General features: G+C 48.2%; 2 protein-coding genes and 1 long non-coding RNA gene across 5 annotated transcripts in view; 2 read left to right on the plus strand and 1 right to left on the minus strand.

The window, feature by feature from the left end:
* LOC310690498 (inactive phospholipase C-like protein 2) overlaps positions 1-9983 on the plus strand; it is a 39971-nt gene extending 29988 nt beyond the window's left edge. For both annotated transcript variants that reach the window (XR_014518096.1, XM_083469509.1), the window contains exons 3-6: positions 1606-1815; positions 3468-3543; positions 4227-4336; positions 7622-9983. Coding sequence is in view for 1 of the 2 variants with exons in the window: in XM_083469509.1 (XP_083325635.1) it covers positions 1606-1815; positions 3468-3543; positions 4227-4336; positions 7622-7807 (582 nt within the window). In the remaining variant the exon portion in view is untranslated. The remainder of the gene's footprint in view (positions 1-1605; positions 1816-3467; positions 3544-4226; positions 4337-7621) is intronic.
* LOC310690846 lies at positions 33-24617 on the minus strand. Its single transcript, XR_014518200.1, has 3 exons — positions 24496-24617; positions 20116-20236; positions 33-468 (listed from the first exon to the last, which is right to left on the minus strand). It is a non-coding gene; the product is annotated as an uncharacterized lncRNA (long non-coding RNA).
* On the plus strand, positions 10910-19392 carry HCRT (hypocretin neuropeptide precursor). 2 transcript variants are annotated; one of them, XM_083470340.1, is made up of 3 exons: positions 10910-12192; positions 12545-12637; positions 18416-19392. In XM_083470340.1, exons 1-3 carry the CDS (start codon positions 12139-12141, stop codon positions 18848-18850), a joined length of 582 nt encoding a protein of 193 aa, XP_083326466.1. In that variant the 5' UTR covers positions 10910-12138; the 3' UTR covers positions 18851-19392. The 2 variants fall into 2 exon arrangements, with proteins under 2 accessions (XP_083326466.1, XP_083326467.1); XM_083470341.1 differs by having other exon boundaries at positions 10910-11915; positions 12558-12637.
* Positions 24618-24691: the final 74 nt, after the last annotated feature.

A 24691-nucleotide genomic window follows, 5' to 3' on the forward strand; every position in this document is an offset into this window, starting at 1 on the left:
ATCTATCTATCTATCTATCTATCTATCTATCATCTACAGTATCAATCAATCATCTAGCTCGAGGGCCACACTCACCTTTAGCCAATCCTCTGGGGGTCATACTCTTACACACATACACAGAGAGAGAGACAGAGAGAGAGCATACAAACACTCACAGGTCACACAGGTTGTGCAGATCAGCTGGTGGAAGTGAGGTTTATATTCCCCTCTCTGCTCTTCCAAGGGTTGCTCTGGGGAGAAGGTTGTTTGCAACTTCATCAGGACCCTGAACTCCCCTCACCCCATGCTCCGTCTACCTCCCCCCCATATTGTTTCCTCTTCCAAAATCAGTGGAGTCTTGGAAATGGATTAGAATTTACCTGGAGACCTGGATCAGGCCTGCAAATTGAGGTTTTCCTCTCTTGCTCTGTCTGAAGGGCTGGCAGAGGACACTCCTCTTTGGTCCTTCTTCTGGATGATAAAAGAACCCTAAGAAGGGAGAACCAGTAGAGGTGGGGGCGCTTGGCATTGCCCATCAACAGTTGGCAACACCTGGGCAGCAGGCAGAGCGGACACACAGCACATCACCTGGGCACAGTCTCCTCCAATACAGTGACATGTACCATGTTTCTGTTTTGCAACTACACAATATGAATTAGCATGTGCAAATTTGATGCAAACCTGCAATCCTCTTTTTTGAGGGTGGGGATGTGTTGGAGAGGCTGTCCAGCTATCTCTGAATCAGCATTCCTCCTAAAGAGGAGAACGTGTGAATGCATTTAAAATAATGAGCTGTAAACCAGGAATCTGCCTCTTCCCGACCCTCACCTAACCACCATTCACACTCAATTTCCACCCAGAGTTCCCTTATTCAAGACTGGTATGAGGGGCAATTAAGACAACTTAGCCGGAGTGCTTTAAGCAGTTCGGAAATCTCCACAAAGTGAAATGCTAAGTATCATTCTGATTGCTGCTAATGTCCACAGCCTTGCCCATATCTTCTTAGACTCTAGAACTGTAGAGTTGGAAGAGATCCCAAGAACCATCTAGTCCAGCCCCCAGCAATACAGGAATCCTGCTCACAGCCATCCCTGGTTGGGCTTGAACCAGCAGCCTTCTGGTTAACAGCCAGATGCACTGCCCCACTGTGCCACCTGAGATCTTATGCCCATTTTAAAGGCTACGAGAAAAGCGACCGAGGGAAAGCAACAAGCCCAAAGCCATAGGATGAAACTCAGTGCTGCTAGGTACATCTGGGAAGTCCCAGCTACAGGATTGCCCCCTGCGCCTGCTGGCTTAGAACGGGATTGGCAGGGCCCCCCCACATTCCCATCATGAATAGCACCCCATGCCGTGCTTACGGTGAGCCTCTGCCTTTCCCCAAAGCTAGGAGCTGGGGAGAAAAGTGAGGGGCAGGCCCCACAGTTGCTCTGAGTGCCTCCGAAGCTTTTTGCTACCACATCCACCCCCAGAAAAGAGTCAAGGACCACCAAATGTTTTGCTCCCTCTGGGTCTTTTGGGGGGGGGCAGTCCAAGAGAACAGCCAGAAATGTATGGGGCAGGGGGGCCCATGGCCTCCTGGCATGTTGACATTCCCCATCCCTCACCCTCTTTTCCTTCCCCTAGAATGCTCTGGTCTCCTTCAAGGAATTGTGTGGCCTGACGCCAGCAGCCAACATCAAGCAGTGCATCTTAAAGCTGGCCACTTGGCTGCAGCCCAGCGAGAAGGAGAGCCCCCCAGCCGTCACCCTCAACCTGGGTGAGGAATACCCCTCCATGGAGGCCCAGGGGCCGGTCCCAGAGCTCCTGCGGAAAGTGCTTGCTGCCTACGACACTGTGAGTGTAAACTGGTGGGTGGGTGGGTTGAGGCGGGGGGGGGTGGTGGACCCTGGGCCTTTGCCAGGGTTATCAGCTGCTGTTTCCTTTCCATAACAGGGTTGGTCCCTCTTTTCTGATCTCCTGGTTTTGTTTCGAGGCCCAGCAAAAATATCAATTTGGGGTGGGGTGGGGCACACATTTGTGGTGCAAATCTTAACCAAGGGCTCCTGCCCCCGCTATCCCTGTTCTCTCAGTGCAGCACACGTTCACCTTGAGACTCAGATGGAAGAGAGAGTCAATAATGCGCAGCTCTTTAGGCAGCAGCCAAGACTAGGCCCAGTTATGGGGCCTGCACCATAGAGATACAGGGATAGAGTGGCCATCCCTGCACATGCACCAAGTTGTGCCAGTTAATGGGCCTCATTTCCACGTATAAAGCTTATGTGGAGTTTTAGGTTCTCCTGTGTTGTTTACCCTCCCAAGTGCATGATCAAAATGGAAGAGAGTCACTTCTCTAATGGGTATGAGCATCTCTCCCCACCCTGGCCCGTGTAGGTTTTGTTACATTACAATCCTGCCTGGAGCAAGAGCTGCTTTAGCATTGTGTGAAAACTCCCTTCCTATTCTGTCCTCAAGGGGATTTTAGTACAGTGGTACCTTGGATCTCAAACACCTTGGCTCCCGAATAAATTGGCCCTTGAACGTTCGGAACTCAGAAGTGAGTGTTCCGGTTTTGGAACATTCTTTCGGAAGCTGAACATCCGACAAGGCTTCTGCGGCTTCCAATTGGCTGCAGGAGCTTCCTACAGCCAATCAGAAGCCGCGCTTTGGTTTCCGAACGTTTTGGAAGTTGAATGGACTTCGGGAACAGATTCCTTTTGACTTCCAAGGTACAACTGTACCAGACCTGGCGCCAGCACATGGCATCATCAGCCAGCTGCTGGGGCCCTGGCAGCAGGGCCAGCCCTACTATTAGGCATGCCAAGCCTCTTGTCTTGAGTGGCAGATTGGCTGTGCTACTTAAGCCAATCCAATATGCACCTGTGCCGTTCAGGTCCTCTGTGGCCAAGCTGGTACTGTGCTTCACTGCTTCAGCCCCTGCCTCCAGCAGCTTCCTGGATAGCTGATTACTGGTAGATTCATAGAATCGTAGAGTCCAACCCCCTGCAACGCATGGATGTTTTGCCCGATGTGGGACTCCAACCCATGACTCTGAGATTAAGAGTCTCATGCTGTACCAACTGAGCTATCTGCCAGGCTCTTTTGTTTGAAGTGCAGCAACCCATAGATCTTTTCTTGGGCAATGCTCATGATAGGCATAGGACCCCCTGATGTGCATTGGGCCTATAGCAAAGGGCTAAAGACACTCCCCACACTAGACTCCAGATCTGGATCGGCGCTTAAGGGCAGAGGCATGTGACTAACATAATGTGCTCTTGGGCCCTAGCAGCTAGAACTGCAAAGACTTTATCACAGTGAGAAAGAGTAGCGCATAGAGAAGGCCTGGAATCTGTGCAATTACTATCTATCTGTACACACTACCTATCTGTACACACTATCTGTGCATAGTGGGGCCAAGGGCCTCTTGTAAGGTGGGGTGCTTTGCAGGCTTGCTCAGTCCCCACCCCACTAACCACACCTTCTCTCTCTTTTACTTTCCCCGCCATCAGATGATCCAAACAGGCCGCACGCTAATTGAGTCAGCCGATGCCGTTCACGCCAAGATTATCCAGGTGCAACAAGCAGGTAGGCAGCAGAGAATCTGCTATGAAACTAACGAAACTTAAAGCTTCAGGGACCCTGATCTCAGAAGGGCCCCAAAAGCACGCTTAGTCCACATTGCTTTTTTTTAAATGGGTCTAGTCTATGCGATTTGAGTCACACGACTCAAATCAATTGATTTATTGTGGTATATACCGTATTTTTTGCTGTACAAGACGCACCAGACCATAAGACGCACCTAGTTTTTGGAGGAGGAAAACAAGAAAAAAAAAATTCTGAATCTCAGAAGCCAGAACAACAAGAGGGATCGTTGCACAGCGATCCCTCTTGCTGTTCTGGCTTCTGGGATAGCTCCATAAGACGCACACACATTTCCCCTTACTTTTTAGGAGGGAAAAAGTGAGTCTTATAGAGCAAAAAATACGGTATTTCAATAATCCCCAAGTTTTGAGAGTCAGTTGCACTGTTTTCTGTGCACATAGATGGGCAATGATTTTGGAGTGCTCTGAAAGGGTTTCTTGAACCACTTTGAAAAACCCGCAAAAGCTGATGACCAGGTGCCATAGTGGGGTGAACGCACAGCCACCCTTGACCCTTGGGGTGGGGGTGTGCTCTTCCAGCCTTCAGGAGCCCAGTCCTACCTTGTCCAGAAAGCAGCAGGCCTGTGACAGGTTGTCTCCTTTGCCTCCCTTTCCACATTTATCCAGGGATGGGGTTTCACAAGGAGCTGCACCGTTTGGAGGCCAAGGAAGGCCTGAAAGGGCGGAAGCTGCAGAAAGCTCTGGAGAGTTTTGCCTGGAACATCACTGTCCTGAAGGTAATTAGGAGCAGCACTTGCTGCGAGGTAGGATTTTCTGGGACAGGGTCTCAGGGCCAGGACTTCAGCCACGGGATGTGAGAAAAGAGAAGTTTGAGCATGCAGAAATCCCCAGTCAGCCAAAAAGCTCGCTGGGGGACCTTGGGGCAGCCATTACCTCTCAGCCTAACCTATTATTATTATTATTATTATTATTATTATTATTATTATTATTATTAATTACCCTGCCCATCTCTGGGTTGTCCCAGTCACTCTGGGCAGCTTCCAACATAATATAAAAACACAAAAACATCAAGCATAAAAAACTTCCCAGTACAGGGCTGCCTTCAGGTGTCTTCAGAAAGTGGTATCATTGTTTATCTCTTTGACATCTGATAGGAGGGCGTTCCACGGGGCAGGTGCGATTACCCAGAATGCCCTCTACTTGGTTCCCTGTAACTTCTCTCACAGTCAGGGAACTGCCAAAAGGCCCTCAGAGCTGGACCTCAGTGTCTGAGCTGAATGAAGGGGGTGGAGATGCTCCTTCAGGTATACAGGACCGAGGCTGTTTAGGGCATTAAAGGTCAGCACCAACACTTTGAATTGTGCTTGGAAACGTACTGGGAGCCAGTGGATTAGATGTAGTTTCTGAGTCACTTTCTGTGTAGAGCGCAGTGGTCCAAGCGGGAGCTAAACCAGAGCAGGGACCTATTGCCCAGGCGGGGTTCTAAGGATAAAATGGGGAAAGGGAGAAAACCATGTACAGTTTCCCACTCTAAGCTTTTTGAAGGAAAGGTAGACCATAACAAATAAGTAAACAAAATACTATTGCCCTGCGGACGTTTTCTTCCTGGGAGATTTTTGCTGGGCTCGCAGCATTCAGGAAACGCAATGATCTCTCCCTCCCCATGCATTTCAAGCTGCAGCTCTAGGGGTTTTTTTGGGGGGGAGGTGTCAAAAGCATTTGTGCACTGAATGCCACGTTGTGTTTGGGCCACAGACAATCTAAAGTGTCCGTGGTCTGGTGGTGAGCAGGCACTGCCACCTGGTGGGCGATGCATGTTCCATGTCCTTGCATCTTGATCGCCTGTTGCTGTTTTGAAAAACATGAGGGCTGCTTAGAGTTGTGCTTTCCTTCAGTTGCTTTGGTTAAAAGGAGATGCTGATGGCTTCTCTCCAGACGGCTTCCTTGCTGCTGATTTCCCCCAGTGCATGACATTGTTGCTTAAAATCCAATGGTTCAGTGGTAGAGCAATCTGCTCTGCACACTGACAGTATTAATAAAAAAATTCCTTCCAGTAGCACCTTAAAGACCAACTAAGTTAGTTCTTGGTATGAGCTTTCGTGTGCATGCACACTTCTTCAGATACACTGAAACAGAAGTTGCCAGATCCTTCTATATAGTGAGAAGGTGGGGAGGGGTATTACTCAGAAGGGTGGTGGGAATGGGAGATTGGCAGATAGCTGAGATGAGCCTGTTGACGACTCTTAACGACTGTAGTAGGTCTTACAGGAGAAGGCAAGGGGTGAGAAGGTGAGAGATGGCTTAGTCATGTATAATGAGATAAGAATCCAATGTCTTTGTTCAGACCAGGTCTCTCCATGGTTTTAAGTTTGGTAATGAGTTGCAATTCAGCAGCTTCTCTTTCCAGTCTATTTCTGAAATTCCTTTGTAGTAAAACAGCTACTTTGAGATCTTGTATAGAATGTCCTATCTGTAACTGACAGTATTATTATTATTATTATTATTATTATTATTATTATTATTATTATTTATTATCCCAGAGCTTTAACACATCTTTGATTACCACCACCCTTTCTAATACATATGAACTTCCCCTCCATCCCTTCATGGTTTCCTTATTTCCCCTTACCTTGCTGCATATTATACCTAACACCCCTCTTCAGCTCAGCTTAATATCTAGATGGTTCTTCACTGCAGTTCACAGTTCAAATCCTACTTGCAAACCTATCTGACTTTTATATTTCTTCGTATATTCTGTGAAAGGGTTCCACTCCTCCCTTAACACTGACTTCTCCTGGTCTCTTAATTTTTGTTAGAGACTGAGAGTCGTAGAATCATAGAACTGTAGAGTCGGAAGGGACCCTGAGGATTCTAGCCCAACCCACTACAAGGCAGAAATATGCAACTTTCCCATGCAGGGACCGAACCTGCAACCTTGGCATTATCAACACTGCACTCGTAACCAACTGAGCTATCCAGGTCCCACAATCAATCCCTGACATCTCCAGGTAGAACAGGGACTATCCCCTGTCTGAAACCCTGGAGAGGCACGGCCAGTCAGTGTAGACAGGACTAGCCTAGGTGGACCAATGTTCTGACTTGGTATAAGGAAGCTTCCTATGCCACTAGGTTGGTCTTATGCTCTGATTTCTGCTAATGTTATGGCTCTGTGTGTGTGTGTTTTGCAACTATAACGGGCAGCTTTTTGTTTAGGTTTATTTGCACTTTTCTCATTAAAGCAGCGTAAGAAAAGCAAAAGCAGTGAACTAAGTCTCTGTTGTGATGGCTGAAGTCTTTGTTGTGTCAGAATGGGATGAAAGATTTGCCCCTTTACCAAAATGTGTCAACAAAGGAAATTACTCTTTTTTAAAACAGGTTGAGATAAACTTCAATAACAACAACAACAATTTATTTATTATTTATTTATACCCCACCCATCTGGCTGGGTTTCCCCAGCCACTCTGAGTGGCTTCCAACAAAATATTAAAATACAATAGTCTATTAAACATTAAAAGCTTCCCTAAACAGGGCTGCCTTCAGACGTCTTCTAAAAATCTGGTAGCTGTTTTTCTCTTTGACATCTGGTGGGAGGGCGTTCCACAGGGCGGGTCCCACTACCGAGAAGGCCCTCTGCCTGGTTCCCTGTAACTTGGCTTCTCGCAGCGAGGGAACTGCCAGAAGGCCCTCGGAACTGGACCTCAGTGTCTGGGCAGAACAATGGGGGTGGAGACGCTCCTTCAGGTATACTGGACAGAGGCCAATACAACTTCCGTTTGCATCAGTATGAGTCGTTCTCTTCATGTGTATTATTTTATAACAACTCCTTTTGCATACGATGGGCACCTTTTGTGTTTATTTCAGTGACGTTGCCCACCGATAATACATTGTAGGCAAGTTGGCTTCCTCCCTCCCCAAAAGGAGAATTATTAAGCAGCTGAACTTGTCAGGTTACCTTCCACACCGTAGTTTGCCGTTGGACCTCTGGGTGTGTGTTTTTTGTTTTCTTTCCTTGACTCTGTGACCACCTTTCATCACCTCTTCAACTCTTCCGTCGCCCACAGGGCCAGGCCGACCTACTGAAACACTCTAAGGCAGAGGCGCTCGACACACTCTGGCAGATCCACAACGCCGCACAGTCCTGTGGCATTGGCCGGAATGGCGCCGCCTCCCCCGACCTCTTCCGCGGCCGAGCTCTCCTTGATCCCATCCCGGAAACCGAAGGAGGCAGCGACACCGGATCTTGCTGACTCGGAGTGGCCCCGAATCCTAGGGAGGGCAGCGGACTTATGGACAAACACAGAGACTCGGGATGAAGCGTGGCGGATTTCTATTTTTATTTTTAAAAAATTGACATGAAGCACAGTTTTGTCTCCAGCGTGGGAAGTAGCTTGAGGTTCTCGCCAGTCTACTGCCAAGTCACTATGCGCGTAACAACCGAGGCTCTCTTTTCGTAAACAGAGTGACCAACCCCAGACAGCAGATGGCAGTGACAAACAGATTTGACCGTAACCTGTGGGAAAACCTCTCCTGCACCAGCCTCTTTGGTCATTCCACATTGAAGACGTGCAGCTTCCCCCAAAGAATCCTGGGAACTCTAGTTTGTTAAGGGTGCTGGCAATTGCAGCTCTGGTAGGGGCAAACTGCAGTCCCCAAGACTTTGAGGGAAGCCACATGCTCTACATGTATGGTGTTGGTGTGATCACTGAAACAAACAGGAGCCTCCATGTTCCTTGGGGTGCTCCCATTCTTTTTACTGAGGCTCCCGCGAAAAACCAGCATCAGCAGAGGCCTCTTCATTCATTGGACCAATAACCAAGCCTGGCCCAGAAGCTTTTCTATAGGGGCTCAGATAGGTGTCAGCTGAGCTGCTGTGGCCCATCAGTGTAAAGAGGTGGTTGTTCGGCTGGCCTTCTGCAGTCAAGTCATTTTACTGCCGGAGGCAGAGCAGCGAATGTCAGCTGCTGCCTGAGCTGAGTTGAGCAGTAGCCAAAGCTAGCCAAATACTGCTGTTTTCTTTGGCACCTGAGCCAGAAATTCCCACATGAGTGTCTCCCCCTCCCTGTCAGTAAAAATACAGCCATCATAAATCAAACAATCTGCTGTCTTTCCTGACACCTGAAATCAGCTCAGGTGGCTGCTCAGTGGTAGGGCCGGCCCTGCTGGAATTTCATCCTTTTGGACGGAGGCGGGTGGCACCTCAGAGGCTGAATCCCCTGCCTGACATTTCATGAGGTCTTAGGTCAAGGTCTGCTAGAAGCACAAGGCCCTAAGAGCTGTGCATAGGATCACCTCTGATCCTATGTAGCGCCCCCTGTTGGTGAGCTGGCATGTTATTTGACATGTTATTTGCCATTGACATGTTATTTGGGTTGGGACTAAAATAAAAACAGCTTCTCTTTCTCTCCGCCCTTGGAACTAAATTCACTAGCAAGAGGAAGGCCAAACTCAGATTTTGGGTACAGGGCCCCCTGGGAATTGAGTGGCTCACAGCTGCAGAGCAAGGCTTGTAGCTGTGGGGCGCTGGAAGAGACTCCCTCAGGAGGTGTGGTGGGCTCCCTGCTGGTAGTATTTAAGCAGAGGGCCAACCGTCAGGGATGCTGTGACACTGAGATTCCAGGATTGCTGGCGTGGTCTGAATGACCTCCAGGTTGCCTCCTTCCAACTTGAAATATTATACAGTTCTGTTGTCTGCTGGACACAGATCTTCCTCAGGGCAAGGTGGCAGTGGGGGGGGGAGAGGGCTAGAAGACATCTTGGTATGTCTTGTTCTCCCCCACCATGCTTTGAGGCTCCTAGTTAGAGCTGAAAGGACAGGGAGGACTACATCTCGAACTTTCCTCTCTAGAATCTGGTTGTAAAACTTCAAATGGTTGCATCAAGTTAAGTCACACTCAGAGTGGATCCACTGAAATCAACAGAATTAATCGAAGCGTTCCAGTTGATTTCTGTGGGTCTACTTTGAGTATGATGTAGCTGGATGCAACCCAAATTTTATACTCTCCTGACTGGATCCCCCCCCCCATTGTTCCCAAGTTATGGAGTATTGTTGGATTCAGGGTCGTGGGGTTTGTTTGTTTGTTGGCCAAAAAGAAAGCAAGGCTATAAGATTGTAAATCTAACAAGAAGATCATACCATCTTGAAAAATAACACGCTTGAGTTTTCAAAGTGTCCCCTAAATTCACATTTAAAACGTTGAAATTTGAAATATTTTGCCAGTCTCACAGATATTTGTGCAATGGTGTCTTCTGGTTCCTTACATTGATCTCTCACTTTTCCTTGTTTTTGGGGTGTTGCTGAGTGGGGCGGGGCATAGACTGATGATTTCCCAGCTGGGCCCTGTTCCCCTCATGCCAGACCTGGAAGGCTTCCTCTAGGATTGTGAGGGATGGATTCTCTTGACAATAAAACCTGAGCTTCTCTTCTGTTCTTTCTGTCTCTTTTAATCATGCCCTCACAGCACTTGGAGAAAAGCAATGGGGGCAAGGAAAATGGTGAGAGAAAGGGCTCAGCATTCCCTCCTCACCCACCACTTCCCTCTCTTTAAAATTTCTGATAAACATTTATCTCCTGGTAACTCAGGTGTCTACCAAGCAGAACCTGTGTCCTCTAGTACAGTGGTGCCTCGCAAGACGAAATTAATTCATTCCGCAAGTCTCTTCGTCTTGCGGTTTTTTCGTCTTGCGATGCACGGTTTCCCATAGGAATGCATTGAAAATCAATTAATGCGTTCCTAGGGAAACCGCCTTCAGACCAGGTCCGGGGACAGTCTGTCCCCCGACCTCTTCTGAAGGCTGGAGGGGGGGAACAAGGGCTTTTCTTCCCACCCCCAGCCTTCAGAAGGCTGTTCAGAAGGCTGGCGCTGGGAAGAAAAGCCCTTCTTCCCACCTCCCGCCCCGCAAGCACCGGGGACAGGAGGGCTTTGCTGCCGACCGCCAGCATTTTAAAAGCCCCTGCTGCCCCGGGGCGATTTTAAAATTCTGGCGGGCGGGAGCGAAGCCTCCGCTGTCCCGGGGAGATTTTAAAATGCTGGGGGTCGGCAGCGAACGCTTCGCTCCCGACCCCCAGCATTTTAAGATCGCCCGGGGCAGGCGGGGGGGGGGAGGCAGGCGGGGGGGGGGAGCAAAGACTTTTGCCCCCCGCCGGCCTTCAGAAGAGGTCCTCTTCTGAAGGCCGGCTGTGGGCGAAAGTCTTTGCTCCCGACCGCCATCATTTCCCTATGGGCTTTCGTCTTGCGATGCAAGCCCATAGGGAAATTCGTCTTGCGAAGCGCCTCCAAAACAGAAAACCCTTTCGTCTTGCGGGTTTTCCGTCTTGCGAGGCATTCGTCCTGCGGGGTACCACTGTACATGGGTCAGGCATGCTGCCATTGTGCCTGGATATACCCCCTGTTTCCATACTATCTCTTATCAGGATCAGTGCCCTTTTTGGATCTCTCTTTGAGGGACATCTTACCTCTCCTCACATCTCCCCACTGATGAATTTGCAACTTCCAAACATACCTGAATCTTGCTCAGTGTGGGTATGGCTTCTAGTACAATAAGAGTACAAATAGAGTGGGGGGCAGGCGAGACCGGATCTGGCCAGCGGGCCACATTCCTGATTCCACACGGGTCATAGCTGTCAACTTTTCTCTTTTCTTGAGAGAAATCCTATTCAGAATAAGGGAATTTCCCTTTTAAAACGGGAAACGTTGACAGCTATGACTGTGATGGGTGGGTGAGACTGCCCACCTCTGCTCAAAGGAGCTTGCCAAAACTACCAGTCTGCTGATCGGCACTGACAACAAGCCCTGCTAGCTACAGTGCAGCTGATCCCAGCTGTTGCTACAAGTCCCATTTGCAAAGGAACAATTGAGAGCTCGCTTTAAGCACCCAATAGTTTACCTGAGGTCTCCCCTTTTCCTGCTCCACACCTGATATTATGTATGAATTCTGATGTGGGGCAGTTGGACATGGTTTGGGAGAAACAGTTGTGTGGTCAAAATGGGGGCCTGTACTAGGCTTTGTGAGGCCTGCAGGCCGGAGGTTCCCCACCTCTGCCTTAAACAGATGCAGAAAGTTAATGGGGCTACTTGAAATGGAGAGGAACGTAGAATGGGATTGCCTGCTTTTCCCCCTCAGAGGATTCCTGTACCGTTAAGAGCAGCCTGAGACACAATAGTTTAGTCCACAAATCTCACTTTGGCTTCATGTTCCCTGAAAGTCCCATGTGAGGCCTCTCTTCTTCCTAGAGCTGGGGGTGGGGGGTGGCAGGTGGGATCCTGCAACCCCCGGGCCAAATTTGGCCTCCCTGTTTGCTCTGTGAGGCTGCTTCAGGCAAACCTCCCCACCTGCCCTACACCTGACGTCATACAGGTAAGGGTGGAGTTTAGCTGAAAGGGACTTTGGTGCCTGCACATCACTTCTAAGCCACCACCAACCAGGAATTGGATTCCTCACCTCTGGGCTAAGCTAGGAGGATGGGTGACATTGGGGTGCTGCACCCTCCTGAAACCCAAGTACTGGTGCTGTGTACGTGTGCGGATTGGGGGTGCCATATTCTCTGAGGCATGTGCCCCGTGTGGAAGGAAGTGTGCCAATGCCACGTGCCAGCGAAAAGGGCACCGCTAGCTTCTGGCTCCATGTTTTTGAGGTAATTAGCCTAATGGGCCCATGCTAACAAGTGCGGCTCCTCTCATTATCTCGGCCTAGTCGTTGGCTGCCTTTGTGGCTCGTAAGCGGCTGTCTGGTTCCTCAGACGTCCGTGGGTTCATTACTGGAGAGGGAACGACAAAGGCGGGTGGATGTCTTGGCTGGTCTCCAAGAGACGGGGTACAAAAGGATCCTTCCTCTCTTTTCTGATCCTCTCTGAGGGGTCGGTGGGGAGACGGTTATTTTTGGCATTGCCATTGGAGAGGATGTGTTTGTGTCACGTATCATGGGAGCAAGTGAGGTACCTGGGGCCTACGTAGAAAGCGGCCCTATAAATTGACCACTTCCTCCAGCTTTTCCTTACAGCATCACCCCTGGAAGGTCATGACACAAGCCAACTTGTCGCTTTGAAGACAACCAAGATTATGGAGAGCCGGAAGATTAAGGTAACTGCCCTATCACACTCTCTAGATGAGCAAACCTGGGTGGTAGGGGGTGGCGGCAGCACAATGTTGAGCTGGAGATGCATATCTGGGTTGTCCTGTTCCTCTCTAGTTGGGCCAAGCCTTGGAAGATAACATGAATCTGGGGTGAAGCTAGGAAACGCTCTTAGAAGGAAGTCAGTAGATCAATGTACAAAACCAGTTAAAAATAGAGGACTCGATTTCAAACTTGAGTGTCACGGAAGAGTGCTGTGGAGCTCAAAAGCTTCCATGAAGCTAATGGTGCAATAGAAGACACCATCTTGTGACCAATGTGAGGTTTCCCCCTCATGATTTTCTACTACTGCTGTTGGAGAGTATTAGGAGCTGCATGGAAAATTAAAGAAAAGCAATGCTACTTTCCCCAGAGGGCTTCAGGCTAGTTTAAAGGGATGGGATGGAGGGGAGGTCCAGGTTGGGAAAATGGGTAAAAGGGACAAGTTATTGGAGTAAAAAAACAGGGGAAGTTTGGATGGTTTCAAGAAGGACTTTGTGAGGGTGGTGGTCTCTGGTAGCTTGCACTATGGGACAGAGAAAGGGAAAATGCCCTGGGTGTAGAGAGGGGAAGCAGTAGGGGTAGTGGGATGGAAGAAAAGCAACAAAATGGGAGCACAACCAGTGTGCTTGAGTGGAACAGGTGTGAGAGTACAAGGATGTGCTGTAAATAAGAATCGCCGGTCCAGTGGTCGAGCACTTCATCTCTCAACAGCGGCTGATCCAATGCATCTACGGTATGAAGTTCACAAATGGTCATGAAGACAAGAGCTCTCTGTGGACTGTCGTCAGCATCTGATTCAGTGAGGTTTACTGGTTCTGAGCATGAGATCCCATTTCTCATGGCTACTAGCTGTTGACAGACCTCTCGTCCATTGGCGGGGGGGGGGGGGAGGGAAAGCTGTAGCTCAGCAGCAGAGCATATGGTTTTTCATGCAAAAGGTCCCAGGTTCAGTTTAAAAAGAACCCCTTTTGGCGATAAAATTCCATCGGTGGCTTACATATCGTTCTGTGTGATTTGTTTCATTTCATCTGTCCTGAATGGCTGCCAATCACTAGGCGAGCTTGTGTTTTCATATTGTGCGTAAGGGATCATGGACACTTTCTCACACTATCTATAATTTTATCATATATTTGCAGTTGGCTTATTTAGTATTAACAAGCCCCAAACAGGTTACAGTGAGACCGAATCTGTGTTTGTTCACAGGTAAGCCCTGTCGATTTAGGGGATTTAACCCTTTCCTCCCTCTGGTTGTCCAGAGGAAGGTTTCTCTTCCTATGGTGCGATTTTCCTTTAGGGATAAATCCTCCATTGCTGTGTGTGCGTGCGGCCGTGTGTGTGTGTGTGCATTTTCAATGCAAATCCAAGCTTCAGAGGAAGTATATTCCTCTGATCTGCAAAGGGGGAAAGGAGGGCTGCATTCTCTTGATATGCCTGCTGAAATCCCAATAAATATTTTCTCGGACAGCTGGTGCAATTTGCATTTTAAAAAATAAATAAATAAACCTGCACAACATTGGTAAATTCAAAGACACATTGGACATCATGTTTAGCTTGGCCCTTAATGACTTAAGATCAGAAAACCTGACATCCACTTCCACAGGCAGAGGCAATATGACTCCAAATGCCATTTCCTGGGAATCGTGGGCAGGTGGGAAAAGTGCGGTTGAGCTCAGGTGCTGCTTTCGGACTTCCCCTAAGTACTTGGTTGGCCACTGAGTACAGGGTGCTAGACCTTTGACCTGGCTCGGGAGTGACATTGTGTTATGATGCTCTCAAAACCAAAGTTTAAAATTGGACAGAACGGCTGCCCAATGATCTGATTTAAAAGTGTTCGTAATTTGTACGTGGGGAACACTGCGGCTGTGAGTGATGACATACGTACTTAGTTACTTAAATAATATATAACCCACTTATAACTGTTCATTTTTCACTGAGTGGGAGAACATCAGTGCAGCATAGTGGTCAGAGGGCTGGACTTGGACCTGGAAGACCAGGGTTCAAATCTCCACTCGGCCATGAAGCCCACTGGGTGACCTTGGGCCTAGTCACTCCCTCTCAGCCTAACCTACCTCACAGGGTCATTGTGAGGAAGAAGAGGAGGAGTTTGGACTTGATGTCCTGCCTTTCACTCCCCAGTGTGGTGTAGTGGTTAAGAGCGGTAGACTCGTAATCTGGGGAACCGGGTTCGCTTCCCCGCTCCTCCACATGCAGCTGCTGGGTGACCTTGGGCCAGTCACACTTCTCTGAAGTCTCTCAGCCCCACTCACCTCACAGAGTGTTTGTTGTGGGGGAGGAAGGGAAAGGAGATTGTGAGCCGCTTTGAGACTCCTTCGGGTAGTGATAAAGCGGGATATCAAATCCAAACTCTTCTTCTTCTTCTTCCTTAAGGAGTCTCAAAGTGGATAACAATCTCCTTTCCCTTCCTCCCCCACAACAAACACTCTGTGAGGTGAGTGAGGCTGAGAGACTCCAGAGAAGTGTGAGTAGCCCAAGGTCACCCAGCAGCTGCATGTGGAGGAGCGGAGACGCGACCCGGTTCCCCAGATTACGAGACTACCGCTCTTAACCACTACCTCACACTGGATAAAATGAAGAGAGGAAGATGAACCATATACGCCACCTTGAGCTCCATGGAGGAAAAGGTGGATATAAATGCAATGAAGAAAGAAAAATAAAATAATATTTCAATACGACTTACGAGTAAAAAATACGATAGGCTACCAACGGAACTGCATCAGAGCTCTCACTTCGATTTGAGTGGCTGGTAGGGTGCAAGATAGGGAGGCCGACAGTAGGGGGAGCCAGAGCCAAGGGCAGGCACAATCTGCTTGTTTTAGTTTCATCCCGGTCCTCTTCTCTCCTGCTGATTACTACAAAGGCAACACAGACTAAGGAGGAGAGGAGGGGGGAGATGTCAAGGGAGTGCCACCCCCGGTAAGAAGGCAGGCAGGTGGGCACTGGATGAGGGCAGACTGAGGCTGGTGGGGCAGTGCCCCATTTGCCCTAATAAGTCCTGCCTCCACTGCTCGATCTGTTGTCTCTATGCTAAATGTATGTTTCCCCAGAAAAAAACTTTGGATAATTGAAGTGACCCATTATGACAACGTTTTCATCTCTGGCTGCCCTCTTGCTGTCTTTCTGCATCTCAAAGATCACCATCAAGAGTTTGCATCCAGGCAGGGGGGAGGATTATAATAACATCCCTACCACTCTGCTGCTTATGTTTGCTTGTTATTTCTGCAGAGACTGACTCTCTGAAGAGGTTTGTTTCCTTAAGAGATTTCTGGTTTATTGGACTCTGTGCCCTCTTTCATGAACAGAGCACTACTCCCACCTGCAAGCACGACTTGCCTTGCCCTCTCTGTAACACACAATATGCAGGGGTAATTGCAGTCTACTGATTCTGCTTGATAGACCGGGCTTCTGATATGCTCATTATATCTGCATTCTCTTTTAGCGCCAGGCAAAAAAAATCCCTCCTCTGAAGCTTGTATTTGCATTGGGAGGAAATCTCCCATTGGCACCAAGATGATACTATTTGCATTAAAAAGCAGCAGCAGCAACCACCCCGACCATTAAATGCAAAGACACGTTTTCACTTAGTTTGGCCCTCAGATGCTAATTTGTAGCTGCCTATGAAAGTTATCCCAGTTGATGGCTCAGTGCAGGCAGTAAAATCTATGGAGCAGATAACTTGGTGCTAATTCACCTAATCTTTGCTTTCAGGCTTTTCGCATTAGTATCTAAACCTTATATATTGCTTCCCTTTTTAAATGCCGCATGTGTATAATATTTTCTATGACCCTTGTTGGACTTTCTGATTTGCATTCATTCATTTTTATGTTTTGTTACCAGCTTCTATTCAGCTCCCGCTTTGAGGGCATTTGAATATTTAGAGCATCATCTCAGAGGGATGAGTCCTCAAGAAAAGAATAGTGCCTCTTAATTTCCCCTAGTTTTAAAGCCGCTCTGCAATCTTTTTGTGTTTTGAAATGCCAAAAGCCTTGTTCAGCTTTAGTTCAAGTGATGCCTGTCTCTTCAGTACAGGCTCTCCTTGTCCAGGGACTACCAAATCCAAATTTCAGAGGGCTTCTCTAAGCCTTTTTATTGAGAGTTTGCTCTGACTTGCTTGCCCAAAGCTTGCAGAGAGATTAAACTATGCCTGGTCTTCATTTAGCTTTGTTCTGATGTGTTTGTGGGGTAGTTTTATGACAATGAACATTCGTCCTGATTTGTTTCTGTGTGGGGATGTTCCTGTGTCTTCCCATTAATCATTAATCCATCCTGCACCCTAAAATACCATATTTTTTGCTCTATAGGACGCACCGGACCATAGGACGCACTGGACCATAGGAGGGGGAGAACAGGGGAAAAAATTCTCCCCCTCTCTGCTCAGTGCCCCTTCAGCGAAGCAGCAGGAGAAACGGAGCCCCTTCCATTTCTCCCCCCCCCCACTGAAGGGGCACTGCGCAGAGAGGGAAAACTGTGCAGCGCCTCTCCAGCGAAGCGAAGCCTGGAGAGCAAGAGTGATCGGTGTGCACTTACCCCTCTCGCTCTCCAGGCTTCAGACGGCTATCCACAAGCCTTCGGAGCGCAGCGGGAATTCCCTGTGCTCTGGGGGGTTCAGGCGGCTTCGCGTTGCTATCGCTGAAGCCAAGGAGCCTGCATTCGCTCCATAGGACGCACACACATTTCCCCTTCATTTTTGGAGGGGGAAAAGTGCGTCCTATAGAGCGAAAAATACGGTACATGGTTTTGGGCACCATGAGTGCACTCCCCCCAAAAAGTGTCTTTGGGCTCTGTGCTGTCACATGGGTCATGTGATTTGTGCAGGAGCACAGACAGGAAGACACATGTCTCAGTTTTGGGACTCAGCATGTTGGAGGGTACGGTTTAGGAAGCTGACTTGTACCAAGTCAGACCATTGGACCACCTAGTTCAGTATTGTCTTCACTGACTGGCAGCAGCAGCTCTCCAGGATTTCAGATGGGATGGTGCTGGGATTGAACCTGGGGACTTTAGGGTGCAAAGTTACTGAACTCATAGAAGTGCAGCTGAGAGGGGATTTAAAGAAAGTTAAATAAACTTTCATACATGTTTGCAGTAAGGTGGGTTTTTTTGGGGGGGGAAGTACCCTCATTTCTGGCATTATAATATGTATTTAATTTCCTTAAGGGTTGCTATTTTTAATACACGTTTACAGTCATGTTAACCTCCCCAAAAAATAGCACTGTTATTCTAAAACTCTCTATCGTCACAGACGAGAAAAAAAGTTTAATTAGGAGAACCCTAATGAAAATGTGGCAAATTCCAATGCATGCTTTTTCCCCCCAAGCCAAAGTATAATTTAAACTTATTTGGCTATTCCTACACACCTCATAGTTCTGGTTTGATGATTAAGCTGCCTTCTGGGAAGGGGGCATGACTGGCTCAAGACATTTTGCAAAGCAGTACCCGAGGCCACCCAAGTTATTTTGACACCTGAGGCAGAAAAATCCTACAAGCACTTCTTCCTCCCTGCCCCCGGCAATAAAAATATAACAATTAATTGTAATTATGATGCAAGAAGTTGCTAACAATTTGCTGTTTCTTCACAGCCATGCCAAAATCTGCTGCTCAAGGCTGCTGCCTCACTCTGCCTAATGTTAGAACCGGCCTGGCTGCGGCTGCTGTTAGGTTTACTCTGGAGGTTCAAATCTTCCTCTCATACTGAAAATTGCTGACTCATCTTCATACCCCTCCAGGTCCAGAGAGCCACCTTGCTGCTCCTCTTCTCCTTGCTCTGCTCCACCGCCATGACCAAGCAAGCCGTGCCAGACTGCTGCCGTCAAAAGAGCTGCTCGTGCCACCTCTTTGAGCTGCTGCATGGCACGGGCAACCACGCCGCCGGCATCCTCACCCTTGGCAAACGGAGCAGCGCCACAGCCACCACCAAGGCCTTCCAGAGCCGGCTCTATCAACTCCTGCACAGTTCAGAGAACCAGGCCGCTGGGATCCTCACCATGGGCAAACGAGCAAGTGGATTGGGGCTGGGAAACACAGAGGATGTGCCTGGCAGCAACCGAGTAACGCCAGCGCCATACTCTGCAGGGCCTGATCCAGCCATGGGCTGCCAAGCACCCCTTGAGAGGGACTTGCCACCTGGCCCAAAGATGGGTGCTTCAGACACCATTCACTAAGGCTGTGCGTATGTCTCAGCAGGGGGGTGAAATTGCAAGAAGCCACCTGAGCACCTTCTGCTTTCTATCATCGCCGCTGTCATCTGTCCTTTAATGCCAGGCAGCTGCTAGGTGCTGTCCCGGAGGTGGCAGCGACACGGTCCTTCCCCTTGTGTAAATAGCTCTTTTCAAACTTCTGTCAACCTCACGCTCCTCTTGTGTTCTTTTCCAAATAAAGCCAGCTATCATATTCACTGCCATTCTGTCGGTGTCCGTGTGAGAGAGATGCCGCCGGCATGAAAAATGGAAGGATGCCCTTTCTGGATCAAACTGAGCATCTGTCTAGTCCAGGAGTAGGAAACATTCAGACTGGGAGTGGATGGGCTGAATGTGGCCCTCCAGGCCTCTCCAGCTGGCCCTTGGGACTCTCACCAGGCCACATCCATCCCTAGGCCACAGCCTCTCACCACCCATGTAGCAGCCCCTGTTTGCCTGGCTAGGATGTGTCTTTGAGCTGCTGTTCTGCCTTGTGGCTGTCTGGATGGAGGATGGAGACACGTGTGTGTGTGAGTGTGTGTGTGTGTGTGTGTGTGTGTGTGTGTGTGTGTGTGTGTAGAAACTTCTTGCTTTTGTGTTGTTGTGCATTGGTTGTGCACTTTTTGTTGAGATTTGATTAGATGCTAGGAGAGGCTATATTTATTAGATATTTTCCTTCCTTCCTCCTGTTTGTGAGAGTTTAGCAGAGTGCCACCCCTTTGCAGCTTAAAAAGCAATCTTAGATTTAGCTTTTTAGTGTTAATAATCCAGGATGCTTTAAGGCAGACTGGATTTTCCTGACATTGGCCCTCCAGATGTTGCTGAACTCCAACTCCCGTCATCCCTGGCCACTAGTCATGCTCGCTGGGAATGATGGGAGTTGTAGTTCAGCAACAGGTGGTTGCCAAAGGTTCCCTACAGCAGAGCTATAAATCTGAAAAGCTGTGACTAAAACCTTGCCTGTCATCAACTCACTAGCTCATCCTAGAGAAGCCTCATTGTCCCCCCCTCAACCTCCCCAATCTGCAATGTTTATAATAACCCTGACCCACCTTACAGGGTTGTTGTAATGATTGCTTCAAGATAATACTTTTAACATTGTGAAGAGCTGTATCCATGCTGAATCATATTGTTTGTTATTATCAAAGGACTCTGCTCACTGACTGATTTCCACCTGAGATCAGACATGCAAAGTACTGTATGCTTTAAACTCTCCCTTCCCAAATGTGAACAGCATCAAAGGTACTTGCCAGAGCTCTCCTCTTATCAGGCACCTCAAACGCTCCTTGATGCTCATCAGCATCTCGGCTTCCAAAGCTGCTGTTGGCTGCTCACACTGGCAGAGAAAGTGCTGGTGATTCCTTTGCCTTCCTGTGTGAGAGAAAAATGGTGTGTGACTTATCTCAGTGGTAGACCTGCTTGCAGAAGGTCTCAGGTTTAGTCCCTGGCATCTCTGGGCTAGAGAGACAAATAGCCTGACTCTGTATGAGAGCTTATGGCCCTCTGGATGTTGCTGAACTAAAATGCCCATCATCCCTAGCCATTGGCCATGCTTGCTGGGGCTGATGGGAGTTGGAGTTCAGAAACATCCAGAGGACCAAAGTTTCCTCACTCCTGATTTAAGACACCTCCTTCCTTTACCTTCCTATAGGTCCTAGGACATTGAGGACCTCCAGAACTAGAGACAGGCTAGTGGGTGGACAGCTGTTTTTGAGTAGGTGTTGCTCATGCTTAAGAGATGAATGTTCACTGTGTTTGAAAAGAACACCCCCACTATATTATTATATGTACCCTCCAACAGTTCTCTGATGAAAATAGGGACATCCTATTCTATTATTATTGTTATTGTAATACCCCAGCCACTCTGGGTGGCTTCCAACATATATAAAAACATCATTAAACATTTTAAAACTTCCCTAGACAGGGCTGCCTTCAGATGTCACATAACTCCATACCCTCCAACATTTCTCCAATGAAAATGGAGACTTCCTAAGAAAAAGCGGGACATTCCAGGATCAAATCAGAAACCGGGACAACTTCTGTAAATCTGGGACTGTCCCAGGAAAATAGGGACACTTGGAGGGTCTGAATTATCCTGATGACCTTCATCTGGACAAGTTACAGAAATGATCATGGCACAACAGGAGAAAGTAGTAGCATGTATATATACCTCATCTAATTTGGAGCAGGCCTGTATTCTCCTGAGCTACAGCATTATTGCCTATCTAGACAATGGTCTGGGGGCTGGAACTGCATTTTACCAAATGACTAAACCCAAGGGTTGACATAAATCTAGAAGGGCTCTTCACTAAACCCACAAGCCCCAGCCCTGACTCCTCTCAATTTTAATCAATTTAGCCCCGCTCCCCACCTTCTAAAAAGCCTAAGAGGGGTCATCACCAAAAAAGTAAAGAGGGTCACCAGACTCTCTAATACCCAATAATAATTCAAGCATCAAACATGGGTGGATCTGAATAGACCAAGAATGGGGAAGCTAAGCCCCGTCCCCACATGTTAGACTACAACTCCCATCATGCCTGAACACTGGCCATGCTGGCTGGGGCTGATGGGAGCTGAACAGCAAATGGAAGGCCACAGGTTCCCCGTTGCTGGGATAAGACAGCATGAATAAACAAGGCCATGCACAGCTGGAGACCACTGGGCACAGAGACACAACTGGAGAGGTTCTGGTAAGGGGGGGGGGCTATGAGGGCCTTTGAATTAGGGATAGGGGGTCTCAAACCATATCACTCCCACGTAGCCTTCTGGAACGGTAGCTAAGGAGCCATCACAAAAAGCTGGCTGCAGGTCAGGGACTTGGGTCACATTCTGGACTTGGGAAACAGTGTTTGCTTCACTTGAGAGCCAGGACAGGGCAGTCTGGGCTTTTAAATCCCTTCTTTTAAAAGCCTTCTGATGCTCCCCATCTGGGACTTCTTTTGTAGCGTGTGAGGGCTGTGAGAAGCTGAGTGTGCTTCCAGGAGTGTGCAAGGCTTCAAAGTGAAGGGAAAGTAGCAGGAAAGCTGCGGTTTAAATGAGCTCAGGAGTAAATTACTTGAGGCAACTTTTCCATCCACATTCGATCTCAAGGCCTGTACTTGCCTACCCCTTTATTAAAGTCTACAGTCAGAGGCAACTCTTTGGGGTGGAACTGGGACAATTCCTCTTCTAACTGCTTATTTCCTTGGCCGCTGGGAACCTGCCTAGGACAATAAGAGTTCTTCCATCACTACCTGGGTTGAACCAGAGGCACTTGCCAAAGGTGTTTTTGTTTTTGTTAAGCCAATGTCATTCTCTTACAAAGTACTACTTTAATCACCTTTGATGCTCCATAATAGGCCGCTCTGCCCTAATGGGCCAGGAGCATAACCTCATCTGGGATAACCTATCTATTAAACAGATGCTTCTATCCATCCATCACTGTCTGGCCCTATGTCCACGCTGCTTGGGCAAATTCACTGGCTTGGCATTGGTCGGCAGCCAGGGGGCAGTGTTGGCAAAGAAAGCTGGCAGCTCCGGCTGCAACGAATCTCTTTGTTTGGGCGATTCTTTTGTGTGTTGTGTTAGGGCTTCATCTCTCAAAAAAGGAAAGGTTAGGCGCTCTTTGTTTGTACACAGCCTGACCTCTGGAACTTGTAACCCCCTACCTTTTAGGGGCTCTTTGTGTTTAGCAGTAAGGGGAGGACACTTCGCATGTGCTCAGCGGTACTCTGTTCTTTACTGCTTCACACATCGCATGACTGAGCCCTGACACAAATTAAGTTCTGGGTGAATCTAAATTGCCCAACCTGGAATTATTCTCTTTCTCTGCCTTCCCCCATTATGAGCAAAACTTTGCACATGCTCAGAGGTATTATCTTCTTTATTTCTCCACACATTACAGAGCTGAGCCCTGACACAACGTAATCTCAATCAAGACACCTGAAATTCAATCAGGTGTGAATCTCAATCAAGACACCTTAAATTCTTCTCGGTCTTCCTCCAAAACACCTCCACTATCCTCAATGCTGCTAATTAAGAAGTTGATCATTTTAACAAGCAAGGAGCTGGAGTTCAACACTACTTGAAAGCCACTCCTTTGATCCTTGAACAGCTGCTGCACAAATCTCAGCTTCATTACAGGGCCAGGAATTATTGTGATTAATATTGTTTATTAAAGTAAATGCTGCCCTTCATCAAAAGATCTCAGGGTGGTTCACAGAATAAAATACAAGATAAACACAAGTAAATAATCAAGACAACAAAACAAAAGGTTGCAGCAAAAGAAAGAAATTTGTTCGCGTCCAGACATACTTTTATATGCATTATCTGGGGCTGAATCCCAACAAGAAAAAATAGCTAGGGCGGCCATATCTCAAGCTAAACTCTGATTCTTCTCGGGTTTATTAATCTGTTTAGGTCCAACTCTACCTCATTGCCAATTTTCACCTTGATTTTGCCTTCTGAACCAATTAATATAAAAAATTTGGGACTCTCCTTTGACCAAATGCTGTACACAAAGTTAGTGTAAGGGGGTCACTCTTCAGCATGTAAGGTTGGGCATTTGAAACAGGCTCAGAATTAAGCCCTGGCTTAGAGCGCCCTCTGAATTCTGCATGTGGCCAAAGGCACTCTCTTCTTAACTGTAGCCCCTCACCTGTGGTTGAGAAATACCCTTCAGGGTAGGGAGGTGGTTGGACTCTTGACTCGTATCAGCCCCAGCCAGCTTGGGCAATGGACAGGGATAATAGGAGATGTAGTCCAGTGGCAATCCAGAAGCTGGCAGGTTCCCAATCCCTGCTACGTGGAAGGAGACAAACGGAAAGGAGAGGGCAAGTATCCTTCCAGTTTAGCAAGTATACAAGAACATGACTACAATTGCAAAGATCCAGAGCGCTGGCAACCCCTGTTGCAGCAAAATCAAAGACACAACAGTGGAAAGGACACATAGTCCAGCCCCTTGTGCAGGGAAATCTGCTGCTACTGCATCTCTGAGAAGTGACCCTCCAACTTCTGCGTGAAAACTCCTATCCAAGAGTCCGACAGCACATTAAAGGTGAACAGATTTTATGGTGATATAAGCCATTTGCTGATCGGCTGAGTCCACTCTGGTAGGAAGGGCTTAGGACCAAAGTACCATAAGGAGCACCTACTCGCACACCAACCTGCCTAAGGCGCATCCTCCACAAAAGGAGGGAGAAACTTCGTCTCTAAGCGATGGCTTCCCAGTGGTGACATTCCTCCCCCAGAGAGACCCACCTGGAGCCAACACCTGTATTCTTTCAGCCCTAGGCAAAGACATTATTTGAATTCTCTCAGGCATTAAAAAGGGATTTTTTAAAAATGTGCATTTTTTCTGTTTCCTATAGTTTTATGTAGGCATCATTTTGCTTTCCTGAATTGTCCTGGGCATAGCAGCCAACTCCTCGAAGCCTAGGTGCCTTCGCCCCCCAATAAAATATTTGAGGGAGTCCTCCCTCCCCCCATGTTGATAGGAATTGCCATTCAAAAGGTTGCGTGCACTTTGTCTTGTGATCAGTTATGGGAGGTGGGGCTTACCTGCCCCCCTCCAATATTTTATTCAAGTTGGAAGAGGAAGGGAAGGGAAGGGGGAGAGAGAGAGGGAGGGAGGGAGGGAGGGAAAAACTCACATTTGTGTGTGTCTGTGGAGTACAGAAGTTTAAGAGTCTCCCCTCAGCTTTTTCCCGCGTCCCTCACACTAGGCCTAGGACTGTGCCCGTTCGGACAAGGCCGGGGCTTGTTAGGCGCCAATTGTGTTTGTGCGTGTGCGCGCGCGCGTGTCTGCGATCTGGGCGGGATCCCTCCGGATCCCTCCTCTCCCCTCTC

Source organism: Podarcis liolepis (genome assembly GCF_965112155.1).
Source record: "Podarcis liolepis genome assembly, chromosome: 13".
In the NCBI taxonomy this organism is placed as follows: domain Eukaryota; kingdom Metazoa; phylum Chordata; class Lepidosauria; order Squamata; family Lacertidae; genus Podarcis; species Podarcis liolepis.